Raw genomic sequence first — 15,391 nt, 5'->3', positions numbered from 1 at the left:
GGAGCTTGCAGGGCAAAGGACTTTCTGGGCACAAAGCCAGAGGAGGAGGGCGTCCACACCCACTGCTGGCAAACCCATTGCTGAGCAGACGAAAGTGAAACTCACTTTGCTTCTGTTTCCTGGAGAAAGAATCATGGCTCAGGCTGCTGTGACTCTGACTGAAAATCTCCAAAATGAAGCCACTTGTCCCATCTGCCTGGACTCTTTCAAAGATCCAGTGATCACAGAGTGCAGCCACAATTTCTGTGGGGCATGTATCGGTGAGTACTGCAAGGAATCATCCGGGAACCTCTCCTGTCCTCAGTGCAGAAAGACAATCCAGCCAAGAAACTTCAGGCCTAACAGGCAGCTGGCAAACATGGTAGAAATTGCTGTGCGGCTCGGTGTTGAAGCAGCAAAGAAAGCACAAGAGATTGTGTGCGAGGAGCACAAGGAAGCTTTGAAACTCTTCTGTGAACAGGACCAGAGACCAATCTGCCTGGTGTGCAGGGAGTCCCGGGGGCACAGGGATCACACCCTGGCTCCCATAGAGGAGGTGGCGCAGGCCTACAAGGTAGGAAATCCGGCACTAAGTAATGTCTTTGAAGAGACGCTGTCTAGGGACTCAGTCCAAGTCAATGGAAGTTTTCTCATTGAATTGTAGGGGGGGGCAGAAGCTGGTTCTAGTAAACAAACCAGATCAGGGGAAGGTCAGACCCCCCGGCTCCCCGCCCCGGAACGCACTGCCCATTCTGCCCTGTACCCCCCCGGCTTCCCCCTCCCCACCAGGGACACACTGCCCAGCGTGCCCCATTCCCCCCGCCAGCTCCTCCCTCCCCCCCAGGGACACACTCCCCATCGTGCCCTATTCCCCACCTGGCTCCCTCCTCCCCCCAGGTACACACTACCCATTGTGCCCTATACCCCCCCAGCTCTCCCCTCCCCCACAGGGACACACTGCCCATCGTGCCCTATACCCCCCCAGCTCTCCCCTCCCCCACAGGGACATACTGCCAATCGTGCCCTATACCCCCCGGCTACCCCCGCAAGAACTCACTGCCCATCATGCCTTATAACCCCCCAGCACTCCCTGAGGGACACACTGCCCATTGTGCCCTATACCCCCCCAGCTCCTCCCCATCCAGAACTCACTGCCCATCGTGCGTGTACCCCCAGCTCCCCCCTAACTCCCCAGGGACACACTGCCCATCGTGCGCTGTACCTCCCCAGCTCCCCCCTCCCCCCCAGGGACACACTGCCCATTGTGCCCTATACCCCCTGGCTCCCTCCTCCCCCCCAGGGACACACTGCCCATTGTGCCCTATACCCCCCGGCTCCCTCCTCCCCCCCGAGGGACACACTGCCCAGCGTGCCCTATACCCCCCGGCTCCCCACTCCCCCCTGAGGGACACACTGCCCAGCGTGCCCTATACCCCCCGGCTCCCCGCTCCCCCCCGAGAGCCTGTCCTGCTGAGAAGCCAGAGGAGGGATGAGAACAGAAATGGACGATGTATGATGAGCAGACCAGTTTTGGTCTGGCTCACTGATCCAGCTGCTGGTCTTGTTCTAATCCCTTCTCGCTCAGGTGCTGGCTTGAGTCTTCTACTCATTGTGGCTCTTCTTGGACTGGTTTGTAAACTGTAAATGCTGGTTGTTCTGGTGGAGTGCTTTAGGGTGAAAAGTGCTATCGACACATCTGTGTGTAAGCTAGGGAAATTCACAAACAAAACCTTTGTTAGGGTTTGTAATGGTGACAATATATTTCAGTGGAATTTACCTGCCACTCAGAAAATGCATATAAGAGCTAGGTATTATTATTCATTTGTTGTGATTTTATTTATTATAGTCTCAATAGGGTTCTTCTACCTCAAAAACTCAGAAGTAACTAGTTAAAGCATGAAGACGCTTCATTCATGCCACATATTCATCCTTCACTTGCAGTCACCCCATGCAAGTTACACTGTAGCTAGTCTTCAAACATTCACAACAAAAAGGATAACAATAGATAACGTTGTAAGTGTTTATTATCTGGAGAATTCAAACTTTGGTAACTGCCCATTACATTTAAAAAAAACAAACCCAACAACTCCTACTAACTCTTGCAAACTTCCACCAGACTAAAAGTATGACTGAGAGTATGATGAATTTTTACATGCCAATAACTTCATTGATCCATTTTATTAATGTAAAAACAAGTGTTTATATCTTTTCAAACCCTTTCCGGCTAACTCAGCCCCCAATACCAGAAGGCACTTCTCAGTAAGATCAACAAAACATCTTTGGGGGCCCCATATCAAAACATTTTAGAATTATTGGCCAAAAAGTTAGGATTTTTTTCAACAAGTAAACTAAAGTTTTAGTCATGATAACTTTAAAACTCTTTGCCTGAGTTTTTTGGCTTTAGGGGGACATTAGAGGAGGGCTTGAAAACTGGATTTATAACGGGGAGCTGGCCTTAACTATCAAGCTGCTACTGTCACTCCATAAGAGAGCTTTGCAGATGTGTAGAGCTGACATAACCAAACATAATACTGCTGTATATTGTGTAAAATAAAACATGGAAATCACCAAATCCATATGTCTTTCCAGGAAAAGCTTCAGAGCAATTTGTGTTTCTTACAACAAGAGAGAGAAGACTTTGAGCCGTATGGAGAAGAGAAAAGCGATGAACTGCTGGTATGTACCTACCTATCTCTCTACTTGTTTACATGGGCCTCATCACAGCAGTACTAGGGCTCATACTGGCTGCTCGCATGACAAGTGGGCTCACACCATGACATTGACAACACCGCCACTACCCTGCAGTTTCACACAGCGCACTAGGGAACTTTCGGGCAGGGTCGCAGGGCCGGTTAATGCACAGTAGGCTGGTAGATTTACACCTGAGCTTGCCGTGCACTGGCCCGCCATATAGACACGGCCTTAGTAACGTGGCAGTAATACGGGCATGCTTTGGACTTGGCTGTTCCATGAGCAGACAGTGCGGACCACACCCCCTCGTGAGTAACATGTTACTCTGTCTGGGGTCCATAGAGCTGGCAGAGCTATTCATTGCAAACAGTATTGGTTACAGATGTATTCTCGTTCTGGTTAGCAGATCACTTCCCAACTGATCTTGATCTTCTACTAATGTATCTGTTATTCCCTCCCTCCTCTCCCACTGTCTCCATATCCCTTTTAACCCCCACTTTCTACTGCTACCACTAGTTCTCCCGTACCCTCACTGCCCTCCTTCAACCCTGCCCCGCGCAAATCCACATCTCATCTCTGCTGCTTCTGCCTCGCCTCTGGTGACATCTACCCTAACCCTGGTCCTCCTTCCATCCCCACACTCCCTGCCTCCCACCCCCATCCCCGTCACCACCTCTGTCCCTCTGGATCCTCTTTTTCAATCTCAGCCTCCATTCACAACCTCCTACTTTTCGTTCTCTTGCTCTCCCTGGCAGGCTCACTCCGTCTCCAAAAGGGTCAGGTTGCCAAGACCTCTTCATCTCCTCGCACCCGCATAAAATCAGGTGTCCCTTCTGACACTGTTTCAGTAGACACTTTCCCCGATGGTGGCCTCCTCTACCCTCAACCACTGCCGCCGCACCCCCGATGCCTCCCTGGCCACCTTCTTTGACTTTGAATCCTGGCTCTTCCTCTCTTCACAATCCCCACCCTCACCCTTGGGGACTTCAGCTTCCATACTGATGTCCAGCCCAACCTCTTAGCCTCCCCCTCCTCTTCTCCTTTGACCTTCATCCCTATTTTGAATCTCCTTCTTGACAAAATGGCTACTCACTTGACCTTGTCTTCTCTAAACACTGCTTCCTCCCTAACCTCTCAGCTCCATTTCTTCTGTCCTGCCACCACCTCATCTCCTTCAACAACACGCACCAGATCCTCTTGTCATCTCCAGTGGCTTTTCTTCAACTCCTCCTGCTATCTTCTCCACTGGCTCAGTTATGATTTACTCCACTTCTCGATCTCCTACCCCCTAGACTCTTTTGTCCTTCTTTCTCACTGAAAGGTTTATTCTTCCAGCCCCCAACTCTGTCTCATCTGCCACATCCACACACACAAGGATCTATGGAGAGTGAAAAGACTCCGGCTGTAATACTGACTTGCCCCTCCCCTCGTTATATCTGTTCCCTGCAGAGACAGACAGAATCGGAGAGACGGAAGATTTTGTTGGAATTTGAGCAATTGCATGACTTTCTGAGTGAACAACTGTGCCTTCTTCTGGTGCAGCTGGAAGTGCTAGACAAGGAGATTTTAAAGAGGCGGAATGAATATGTAATCAAAGTTTCAGAGAAAACGTTACTACTCAACGAACTGATCAGCGAGATAGAAAGGAAATGTTCCCAGCCAGCGACAGAATTCCTGAAGGTGAGGCTGCATTGTACATACTCTGTGACCCTGTGCAAAAAGAGGAAAGACTCCTGAGCTAGTGAAGCCCAGCTATGGGATACTGGAGTCCAGGACTCAGAGCTCACGGTATAACTGAAATACTGACTGTAAGATTGAAACACTGAACTATATGGTGTCAGTGCGTCTCTGGATTATATGTAAACAGAGGCAGTGTTTCTTCCTCTGAATGATCTTGAATAGAAATGGAGAAAAATTACCCATGAGGAGAAACTCCAAACTGTCTCTGGGGCTTCAGAAAGTACCTGGTGTCCAAAAGGTTAATGCTTATCTATTTAATTCCCACCTGGGATGTCACCTGGGAACTGGCTCATTTCCTGGGTTCAGAGAAAGCCAGTAGGTTGCTATGTAGGCAGGCATGAAGGGAAGATTTCTGGCTGCTGGGAGATGGGTCAGGTCAGGACTTGTAGGAGGAACAAACCGCACCCTTTAAGGAAGTCCTGTGGCCTTCACTTCCAACCAGACCAGGGACACAGAGCACGTCAGGATCTGAGGCTGACTGTGGAGAAGAATTGGGAAGGAGCCCAGAGGGGCTGCATGCAGGGAGGTGTCAGGACTGGAAGAGAGAGTGAGCTCAAGGCTTCTGTGCCTTTTGGTGTATGAGGTGGGGGAAGAGATGGGTTGTCCTACGGCACTTGCCGCAAGAGGCTAGAATTGCTGGAGGCGTCTTATCTTCATGAGGTGGGAAGAGGCAGAGAAAGAGGGGCTAAGCAGATGAGAAGATGAGGGAGCCATCCTTGGGAATCAAATAAAGCCTCCTTTTACTTCTGACTCTGGTGCCGATCCTGCAGTGAAATTCATGCAGGCAGACCCCTTCGCCTTCATGGAGCCCCACAGATGGGCAGGCACCTGCCCACGTGGAGTCAATTGTAGGATAGGTGCCTAAGTTACCAGAAATCTTATGTTCTCCAGTGTGGAGACCTGCAGATGGAACTCAAACTGCAAACACAAAGTGATTCAGGCCCCCCAGCAGAAACCTGCCGGGCTGGATTCACCAGCAAGGCCCCACTGACTTGCCCTGGTGTAGCGGAGAGCCGCATTCGACCCTCCTTTCTTGTGGCACATGAACTGATCATCTGTTTTCTTTCCCTTCTAGGACGTTGGCAGCACCTTAAGCAGGTACTTACTGGGCTCATTCCCGCTCTCCCTGCCCCCATGGTGTGCTCAGAAAAGTCTTGGAAACAGTCCTGAAGACCCAGCTTCCCAGCATGCAGCAGCTGTGGGAATGTTTTGTATTTAATATATCTGTCATTTGTACAAAGGGGCTGAGTTTTGGTTGCCACGGGATTGGTACTTTGATAAAAACTCAACTTTCTTTGTTGTTTTACATTTTTAAAATAATACTAAATGACTCCGATGGTGCCTTGGCATTTGGTGAGAGCGAGGGGTCAGGCAAGTCCCCTACAGCCAGTTGAAGTCAGTGAGTTATGTCTGCTCAGCAGCACTGAAAAATCATGTTTTTAGCCTCTATGTACCTCTCTTTCTCCTCATGTAAAATGAGGTGTTAACTCCCCAGTGGACAGGGGACTAAACCAGGTATTGGGAGAGCCGGGTTCTAGTCCTAGCTCTGCCACTGACCTGCTGGGTGACTTTGGGCAGTCACGTCCCCTCCCTGTGCCTTTGTCTAGTTAGACTATAAACCCTTCAGGAAAGGGATTCTCTCTTGTTGTGAGTTTGTGCTGCTTCCAACCCAACAGGGCCCTGATTTTATCTGGACACTTCTGTAATCTGCATAACAAAAATAGTTCGTAGTGGGGTTGTAAGGTTCACATTTGTACTTGCTAAGCAGTATAACTGCTGCCCTTCCTATTTCGATAATTGCCATGCGGATTAGATGCACTTGTCCCTGTTAGGGTGTTGATGGGCTCAGCAGCTCATAGGCTGAGGTCTTTATTCTTTCTGCGCGGGTGGAGAGTTTGGGATTCGACAGCTGGGTGAATGCTCTCAGGGTGCATCTACACTACTCGCGCTGCTGCAGCACCGCTGGAGCATAGACACTGACTAAAACAACGGAAGAAGGTTTCCATCACTGTAGTAAATTTAGCCTCTCATGAGGTGGTAGCGAGGTTGACGGAAGAATTCTTCCATCGATCTAGCTGCATCCACAGTGGGAGTTAGGTCAACCTAACTGCATTGTACAGGGCATAAAATTTTTCACAGCCCTGAGTCATGAAGGTAGGTCAACCTAAGTTTTAGGTGTAGACCAGACCTCAGGATATGTGTGTTTTCCTAGGTGCGAGTGTGTGAAAGTCCCAATTCCAGTGCCCGTTTCTCCTGTGCTGAAGAAGAGAGTCAGCGACTTCTCTGAAAATAATAGCCTTGTAATGGGGGTGCTGGCTATGTTCAAAGGTAAAACAAAGTGACCTTGTGGGTGATGTCTCCAGTCCTGTCTCCCCAGGGGCCCATTGTGTCTCTCTTCTACCCCATTCTCTGGTTCATGGTGCCCCATATGCTGTTGCTCCTTTGCCTCTGTCCTCCTCCCCCATCTCACTCTTTCTCGTCTGTTTTTTGTCATTATGGGTCCCCACCACGTCTCTCACTGGACCTTAGCTTTCTTCCTCACCACTCCTGAACCATCTTCAGCTACAAAATCTCTGCCAGCTGATTCCTCATGCAGAAGTGTGTCTGCCCTTGGTTCTACTCTGTCATGTCTTGTTGGCACCTATGAGTCTCCATCCGCTCCTGAGTCCTGTGAAGCCTCAATGCAGCCAGTGCAAAGGGTTCTGGGAACTGAATGTGTTTGCTGTACATGAAGGGGCAGAGAGGGTGATCCACAATTTTGGGAGGTGATATAACAGAGCACTCAGTGGGAGCTGGGAGGAGGGGAGCAATGGGGTGTACTTGGGGTGGGGGGCGGGTTGTTCCAAATTTTGGCTTCTGTCCCCTCTAACTAGAGATAATCATGCTACCACCACAGTGCTACAAAGACCGGCAGGAAAAGACACACACGCATAGCCTACTAGGGATTGTCGCACCAGCCAGAGTGACCATGGGTGATGGCATCACACCAGGCGCCATGTAGGGAAGTTCCAAAATCTGACTCAGTCCTGCAAATCCATGAATCTCTGGGTGGCCCCATAGGCGGCCCCAGCTAGGGTCATGGCATGTGCCTCTTTGCATATCTATGGAAAGTTAGAGAACCCGGTGTGCTGGGGTGATTTTGTCCCTCCTGGTGACGTGGCTGAAGGGTGTGCAATGCCAGTTTTGGATATGATGAACGACTGATGGGAGGCCAGATCGGTGTGAGATTGTGACATTTTGCACAGATTCCAACCACTTTATACTCAGGATTTGGCACTGACAGCACATCTGGAATAGTGCCATGAGAACTGGTGTGCATGACATCTCATCCCTGTCTCCTTTTTCTTCATCTAGAGAATCTGCGAGCTCAGCTGGATAAAGAAAAAGGTACGTTTCTGTGACTGCTGGGAACAAATGAGAGGCAAAGATTTTCTAAAATGAGGAGCTAGAACGGTACTTACTTCTCCATTGCAGAGATGGGCGTAGGCCACAATGTCTGGATGTGGATTTAGAACTCAGCGAACTGGCGAGAGCTCAGATCTGGGTTGTGATTAGGCCTGTTATAGAAATACATGCCCAGCATTGTCCTGTGACAATGGTAAAGAATCCTAGAAAGTTGCTATCTTCTAACACTGAACAGGGAACATTACTCAGAACAGTATTAGCTCTAAAGCTATTCTGTCTCTCTCTGCTTCTCCCTTCTGGCTCAGATTCAGCAAGGTATTAAACACGTGTAACTTTAAGAGGACTACGTACATGGTTGAAATTACGCACTTGCTTAAACACTTTGTTGAACTAGGCTCTTAAAGAAACAGCGCACATATCCTCACAGGCACTTTTGGATTGGGATCCAGATTCATAATGTCAATAGTTCATAAAGTTCGAGGATGCTCTGATCCACAATTTTGGTTCAGACCATCTCTGCTCCCGCTGGATTTTCTGGGAGAAGAGGCAACTGAAACCAAAGAGAGGTTTTCGCCATTAGAAGAGATTGTCTCCACCAGCTGTATGAACCCCTGGAGACAGGCAGGTGCCATCCTGTGACGCAGTTAGTTGTTGCTGGAATGGTGGTTTAAAGGAGGGGCTGAGGAACTGTCAGTGTAATGAAAAGTACAAAATAGGAATGAGGTGAAAGGACTGGGGCTAGACAAACGTAAGATGGCTTTACTGAGTGGCCAGGTGGCGGCAGGCCAATGAGAAGGTGATCGCTACTTTACAGAAACTACCTTGGGGTTAGCAGCAGCTGAGTTTTAAGACTGACTGTAAGCCCTGGCTCCTCCATACCTGTGGGCTTTAGCCTGAGGTCCAAGCTGAGTTGCCGTGTCTTCACCGCTATTGTAACCCATGAGCTCACGCAGGTTGGCTAACCCAAGTTAAGAACAGACCCTTTTCTGTAACCCTAAGAACTGTTACCATCGCTAACTCCCTAGTATTTAGGCCCTGTCCACAGTAAAACTGAAACCGTTGTAGCAGCAACAGTGTCTTTTAAACATGATGTTCTACTCCCTTCTCCTAAACCAGAGTGGATAAGAACTGTGCTAAAGATCTATGTACCCTATAGAGTCTACATAGGGGCCTATACTAGCACATTTACAAGTAGAAATAGGCCTGATCTGGATATGCAACAGCCTTACATTCAAAAATATTTGGAACCAGAGGCTTGGTTAAGGCCATAACAGCAAGAGGAGACAGCCCCAGAATTTAGATCTAGGTTGGGATTTTGAACATCTCCCTCCATTACCACCCCCAAAAAGCCAGGGATACAGGCACATCCCTGTTTATAAAAATCCCTGTCCACACTGGTCAAGGAAATGGTGCTTCCACTGAGCTGTCGCTAGCACAGCTTCCACCATGGTGGCATAAAAGCATGCTTCTCTCCAGAAAAGCATAGCACAGAAAGTCACCGGGGAACTCGCTGCACCTGTGTCTCTTCCACTGCCATGCCAGGGTTGAAACAGAAATTGAGACAAGTCCCATGTGCATCCGGGCTATGGGGTGACAAGTAGAATCCAAAGTGGACTGGAAATGGTCCAACATACAATCCGCTGAAGCTAAAGCCAATTGCATTCATGGGGTTAAATCCTAGCTCTGCTGAAGTCAATGGCAAAACTCCCATTAGTTTCAGTGGGTCCAGGATTGCATCCATGTGCAATTTTATTTATGGGCGGCGGATATAAGAGGCTAGGGGAGGCTAAGCCTCCCCAAACGGGATTCGGCGCCCCTCCCTCTGGAGGTGCACCAGCCTGACGTCTTTGAAGCACCGTCTCTGCCAAAAGGGCACCTGGGCCATTGCCCCGCTCATGGTCCGCCCCGGGGCTCCACTCTTGCTTGTCCTCTTCCCCTGTTGCCCCACCCATGCTGCTCCTCTTCCCGCCCCTGCCCCACCTCTTCCCCCCCGAGGTCCCGCCCTCGCTCCACCTCTTCCCGCGAGGACCCCACCGCTCCCACCCCTGAGGCCCCCCTGCCACTCCTTAGCGGGCAGGGGAGGCCTCAGGGGAGGGGGTGAAGAGGTGCGAGCAGTGGGTGGGGGAGGCTTCGGGGGAGGGGGCGAAGAGGCGCGAGCAGGCAGGGATCTCAGGGGAGGGGGCTGAGTGGGAGCAGGGCCTGGGGCAAAGCAGGGGGGTGGAGTGTTAGTGGGGCCTCAGGGGGAGGAGGTTGAGCAGGGGTGGGCCTTGGGGGGGAGCAGGGGGCGGGACCATGGTCCAGGTGTCGGTGGCCCCTCCCACTTCTGGCGCTCGCACCTAGCCTCCCCAAATGCATGAGTCACACGTCACCCATGTTTTTATTCCTGATTTAGCTCCAGTGGAAGGAGTTTTTCCTGTTCTTGGCTCAGACCAGGAACATTCCTCCTGCCTTCCCCACTCCATTTAATTCTGGAGGAAGGAGACTCACCGATTTGCTCCAGAGCTGACCTGGAAAGGGGTTCTGCCTCTCTCTGATTGTCTGCCTCTCTCTATCTGCATCATTCTCTAGTCAACGTGACTCTGGATCCAGAAACAGCAAATCCCCACCTCGTCCTGTCAGAGGATGGGAAAAGCGTGAGACTTGGAGCGGGGCGGCTGGATGTGCCTGACAATCCCAAGAGATTCATGGTGAGCCCCTGTGTCCTGGGCTCTGAGGGATTCACAGCAGGGAGACACTATTGGGAGCTGGAGGTAGGAGATGGGGATGGCTGGGCTGTGGGGGCTGCCAGAGAGTCTGTGGAGAGAAACGGGCCGTCAAGGCTTCAGACGGAGGGGATCTGGGCTGTACGGCTGGGCTGGGATTGTCAATATGCAGCTCTCACTTTCCCCCCGACCCCTCTCTCACTTGACGAGAAGCCCAGGAAGATCCGAGTTCACTTGGACTATGAAGAGGGGCAAGTGACCTTTTACAATGCAGAGAACATGGCCCAAATCTTCAATTTCTCTGCCTCTTTCAACGAGAAAATCTTCCCTTACTTTTGGCTCTGGTCCCCAGAATCATGTATCCAGATGTGTCCCTGATGGGTATCAAGCTTCTTACAGTGCCTCTCACAGGAGAACTCCTGCGCAGTTGCATGCAGCTGGAAAAAGAGAGGATTCATTAAAATAGCCCTAACTAAGCGAACGCTCAGACATGACCTGCTTGTATTTCTCATTGCAGTAAGTTCATCTGTACTCGTTACCCACAGCCTCGGGCTGCATCATCTCCTGTGTGAATTGCCATAAACCTGTAGGGTCTACTGGATGTTCTCTACTGCCCCTTTAAGTGTCCATGCCAGGTTGTCACCACAAGCGTGGTCGCTTCACTCTGCTGGCATGCTTATGTCAGGCAGGGGTGTGATGAGGTGTAATTTGTGACCGACACAGCTGTGCCGGCAAAAGCCCCGAGTGTAAATGCAGCTATACTTTCAAATCTGCACTTTTACCACTAGAGGTAAGGCTAAGGTTTTGTCACGGTTATTTTTAGTAAAAGACAGGGACAGGTCTCGGGCAATAAACAAACAGTTACGGAAGCCCGTGACCTGTCCCTGACTTTCATTAAAAATAACTGTGACACAGTGGGACAGAGCCTGAGCCCTGCTGTGGGAGGGGAGGGAGGGAGGTCCAGCACCCACCGCCACTGCGGCTGACAGCTCCAGGGTCCCCCCAGTAGCTGAAAGCTGCAATGGCCCCCTGCCCCCTGTGGTGGCTGGGAGCTCCAGGGGCCCCCCTTGGCAGCTGAGGGCTCCAGCTGGGGGTGTGGGCTCTGGGGATGAGGAATTTGGGGTGTAGGAGGGTACTCTGGGCTGGGACCGAGGGGTTTGGAGGGTGGGAGGGGGATCAGGGCTGGGGCAGGGGGTTGTGGTGCGGGGTGCAGGTTCTGGCTGGGGGTGCAGGCTCTGGGGTAGGGCTGGGGATGAGAGGTCTGGGGTGCAGGAGGGTGCTCTGGGCTGGGATCGAGGGGTTTGGAGGTCTGGAGGGGGATCAGGGCTGGGGCAGGGAGTTGGGGCATGGGGAGAGGCTCAGGGGTGCAGGCTCTGGGAGGCGCTTACCTCAAGCAGCTCCTGGAAGCAGCAGCATGTCCCTTCTCCGGCTCCTAGGCGGCGGCGCAGCCAGGCGGCTCTGCTGCACGCTGCTCCATCTGCAGGCACTGCCCCTGCAACTCCCATTGGAGTGCTGGAGGGGGACCATGCCGTAGCTTCCAGGAGCCATGTGGCGCAGCCTCTGACCCTGCTCCCCAGCTGGAGGGGGGCCATGCCGCTGCTGCTGGGAGCCACATGGAACGGCCCCCGACCCTGCTCCCCAGCTGGAGTACCAGAGCGGGGCAAGCCCCAGACCCCACTCCCCAGAGGGAGCTCGAGGGCCAGCTTAAAACAGCTGCGGGCCATAGTTTGCCTACCCCTGCTCTACATCCATCAGGAGGAGAAGGAAGAAGAGTCACATGAAACTAAGGTGGTTTAGTAAATTAATTATGGGGGGAAATTTTTGGCTACTGTAAAGATGACACCAGTATTGTATGTAAAGCTAATTCTGTTGGGAGCCTGGGTATCTCAGGGAACTGATAATGGACATGGAACTCTTCAGCCTCCATGTCACTGGCTTGAATCACTACTGCATCAATAATGTCCAGAAGTTGTTACCTGTTGATGGCTGTTTGGTGGCCTATGAATTGATGGGCCAAATATCCGTGGACCAATTTCCATCAGAGTTGGCTCTAAAGGCGAAGGACTGCAGGAAGGAGAGTCTAGTGGCTAAGATGCAAACTGAAGACCTGAGTTCAATACTCTGCTCTGCTACAGATTTCCTGTGTGACTTTGGGCAAGTCACTCAGTGCCCCGTCTGTAAAACAGGCCTAATGGTACTTCCCTGCTTCCCCAGGGGAGTTAAGAGGATAAATATAGACTCATAGACTTTAAGGTCAGAAGGGACCATTATGATCGTCTAGTCTGACCTCCTGCACAACGCAGGCCACGGAATCTCACCCACCCACTCCTGTAACAAACCCCTAACTTATGTCTGAGCTATTGAAGTCCTCAAATCGTGGTTTAAAGACTTCAAGGTGCAGAGAATCCTCCAGCAAGTGACCCGTGCCCCACGCTACAGAGGAAGGCGAAAACCCCCCCAGGGCCTCTGCCCATCTACCCTGGGGGAAAATTCCCTCCCGACCCCAAATATGGCAATCAGCTAAACCCTGAGCATCTGGGCAAGACTCACCAGCCAGACAAAGATATGTTCAAGATTATGAAGTGCTAAAATAACAGTGATGGAGGCCAGATCAATACCTGCAATGGATAGAAAGACTCCATGGGGCACAGAGATTTAATTACCCTTTCAGTCCAAGGTGTGGTCCCCTCAAGAGCAGGACTGAAGCATGTCAGCAGGGCAGGGATGGTTGGCAATGCTTCTGCCTGTGCTATACACACAGACTGTCAGTCTCTAGGGTCGCTAATGGGGTTCCTTTCACAAGCCCCCAATGCATTCCCCATAGTATTTTGGACCTCCCTCTCTCCTTCTCTGCTTATGCTTTTCAACTGGTTTGTAGCTACAGTAAAAGAAAAAAGAAAAAAAAAACCGAAACTGTGCATCTGGAGCTCGTCTGTCAGCCCTTTGGGATTGAAAATGCTTTGAACAAATCAAGCTACTTTCATTCAGTTCCCCATCATCTTGGTCATCAGTGACATGGGCCTGTTGCCATCTGCAAAGGGATAAGGCGATTTACCAAAAGGTCTATACTAGAAACTTACACCGGTAGAACTACATCACTCCAGGGTGTGAAAAATCCACTCCCCTGAGCAACATAGTTATACCCCCCTAACCCCAGTGTAGACAGCGCTAAGTCCACCAGAGAATTCTCCTATCAACACAGCTACCGCCTCTCAGGGAAGTGGGTTAACTACCCTGACTGGAGAAGCTTTTCTGTATTTCATTTTACAGACAGGCCAAACCCGCCAAAAAACCCACAGAAATGGGGTTTGATTTGGGGTTAATTGGCTTGTGAGTTGCTTGTTGACTAGTTTTTGGCTTGTTGCTTCTTTTTTTTGATCGGCTCCCAGCAAGCAGGGGCAAGGGTGGGAGAGAGTCAGGGGTGCACAGCGGGCCCACCACAGTCCCAGACTGCATGGTGGGGGGATCTAGTCACATAGCATGTTGGGGTTCTTAGGGATTGGCTTGTTTTGGCCTTGTTTTGAAGTGGGATTAGCTTGATTTTTGGCTTATTGTGAAAGTCGGGGTGCTTATTTACCGCGTGAAAGTTGGCAACTGTGTTTACTTTTTTCAGATTTCAGAGTAACAGCCGTGTTAGTCTGTATTCGCAAAAAGAAAAGGAGTACTTGTTGCACCTTATAGACTAACCAATTTATTTGAGCATAAGTTTTCGTGAGCTACAGCTCACTTCATCGGATGCATACTTTGTGTTTACTTTGCATATTTTGTTTGAAAGTGCCATCTATTGGCTTATGTGGGTAATTGTAGCTCTAGGATAACAAGGAAGTCATTGGGGGTGCTCAGCATCTTGTAGGCTCAGGCTTTATGCTCATGTCTAGAACAGTGGCTCTCAACCTTTCCAGACGATCGTACCCCTGTCAGGAGTCAGATTTGTCCTGCCTACCCTCAAGTTTCACCTCACTTAAAAACTACTTGCTTACAAAATAAGACATAAAAATACAAAAGTGTCACAGGACATTATTTCTGAAAAATTGCTGATGTTCTCATTTTTACCATATAATTATAAAATAAATCAATTGGAATATAAATATTGTACTTACATTTCAGTGTATAGAATATAGAGCAGTAGAAACAAGCCATTGTCTGTATGACATTTTAGTTTGTACTGACTTTGCTAGTGCTTTTTAGGTAGCCCGTTGTAAAACTAGGCAAATATCTATGACTTGATGTACTCCCGGAAGACCTCTGCGTACCCCCAGGGGTATATGTACCCCTGGTTGAGAACCACTGCTCTAGAAATTCTGAGAACAGTGAGAATTTATCATGGGAAATTTTTAAAAATTACACCACTTACTGTACTGTACACCACTTACTGAACAGAGTGATTGTGGTCACCATAGTAAGACTGGAATGAGAGCATGACAGGAATCAGACAGCCACACTGATGATCACTGATAGGGAGATTTTGGGCATTTGTTTTCCCCCTGCTGAGGTACATAGATGTCCAAGAAAGGCATGGGCTTCCCCAGCCCAGTTAGGACCTGGGCCATAATGGACTATGCAGTGTAAGGCACCTGGCTCTTCATGACCCCAGTCGTTCAGCCCATTAGGTGAAAAATAAGTCCTGTTTGTCCAGGTATTGAAAGACGGTGGTTAGGGTCTTGGATTTCTCAGTCATGGATGCAAAAGAGAACCAACTGGACAGACACACACAGGGACAGACACCCACACACTAAAGCCACAATTCCAGAAACTCAGTTTCACATAACACAAGAACTAGGGGTTACCTGATTAAATTAATCAAGCACCAGGTTTAAAACTAACAAAAGGAAGTACTTCTTCACATAACGCACAGTCAGCCTATAGAACTTGTT

At 50.1% G+C, this 15,391-nt stretch overlaps 1 protein-coding gene across 1 annotated transcript; it reads left to right on the top strand.

The window, feature by feature from the left end:
* LOC141983420 (E3 ubiquitin-protein ligase TRIM39-like) lies at nt 1-11,431 on the top strand. Its single transcript, XM_074946549.1, has 7 exons — nt 1-553; nt 2,569-2,655; nt 4,120-4,350; nt 5,486-5,508; nt 6,623-6,738; nt 7,765-7,797; nt 10,384-11,431. The coding sequence occupies exons 1-7, from the start codon at nt 134-136 to the stop codon at nt 10,893-10,895; spliced, it is 1,422 nt and encodes a 473-aa protein (XP_074802650.1). The 5' UTR covers nt 1-133; the 3' UTR covers nt 10,896-11,431.
* Nucleotides 11,432-15,391: the final 3,960 nt, after the last annotated feature.

The sequence above is a fragment of the Natator depressus genome, chromosome 2, assembly GCF_965152275.1.
Source record: "Natator depressus isolate rNatDep1 chromosome 2, rNatDep2.hap1, whole genome shotgun sequence".
In the NCBI taxonomy this organism is placed as follows: domain Eukaryota; kingdom Metazoa; phylum Chordata; order Testudines; family Cheloniidae; genus Natator; species Natator depressus.
This window is presented reverse-complemented; position numbering and strand designations above follow the sequence as displayed.

What these genes read in the sequence shown, in the direction of transcription:
- LOC141983420 (XM_074946549.1), top strand. Translation starts at nt 134, where the DNA reads ATGGCTCAGGCTGCTGTGACTCTGACTGAAAATCTCCAAAATGAAGCC. An exon ending in GGTGCTGGCTATGTTCAAAG is followed by an intron (nt 6,739 to 7,764) that starts GTAAAACAAAGT and finishes TTCTTCATCTAG; the next exon opens with AGAATCTGCGAGCTCAGCTG. An exon ending in TCAGCTGGATAAAGAAAAAG is followed by an intron (nt 7,798 to 10,383) that starts GTACGTTTCTGT and finishes ATCATTCTCTAG; the next exon opens with TCAACGTGACTCTGGATCCA.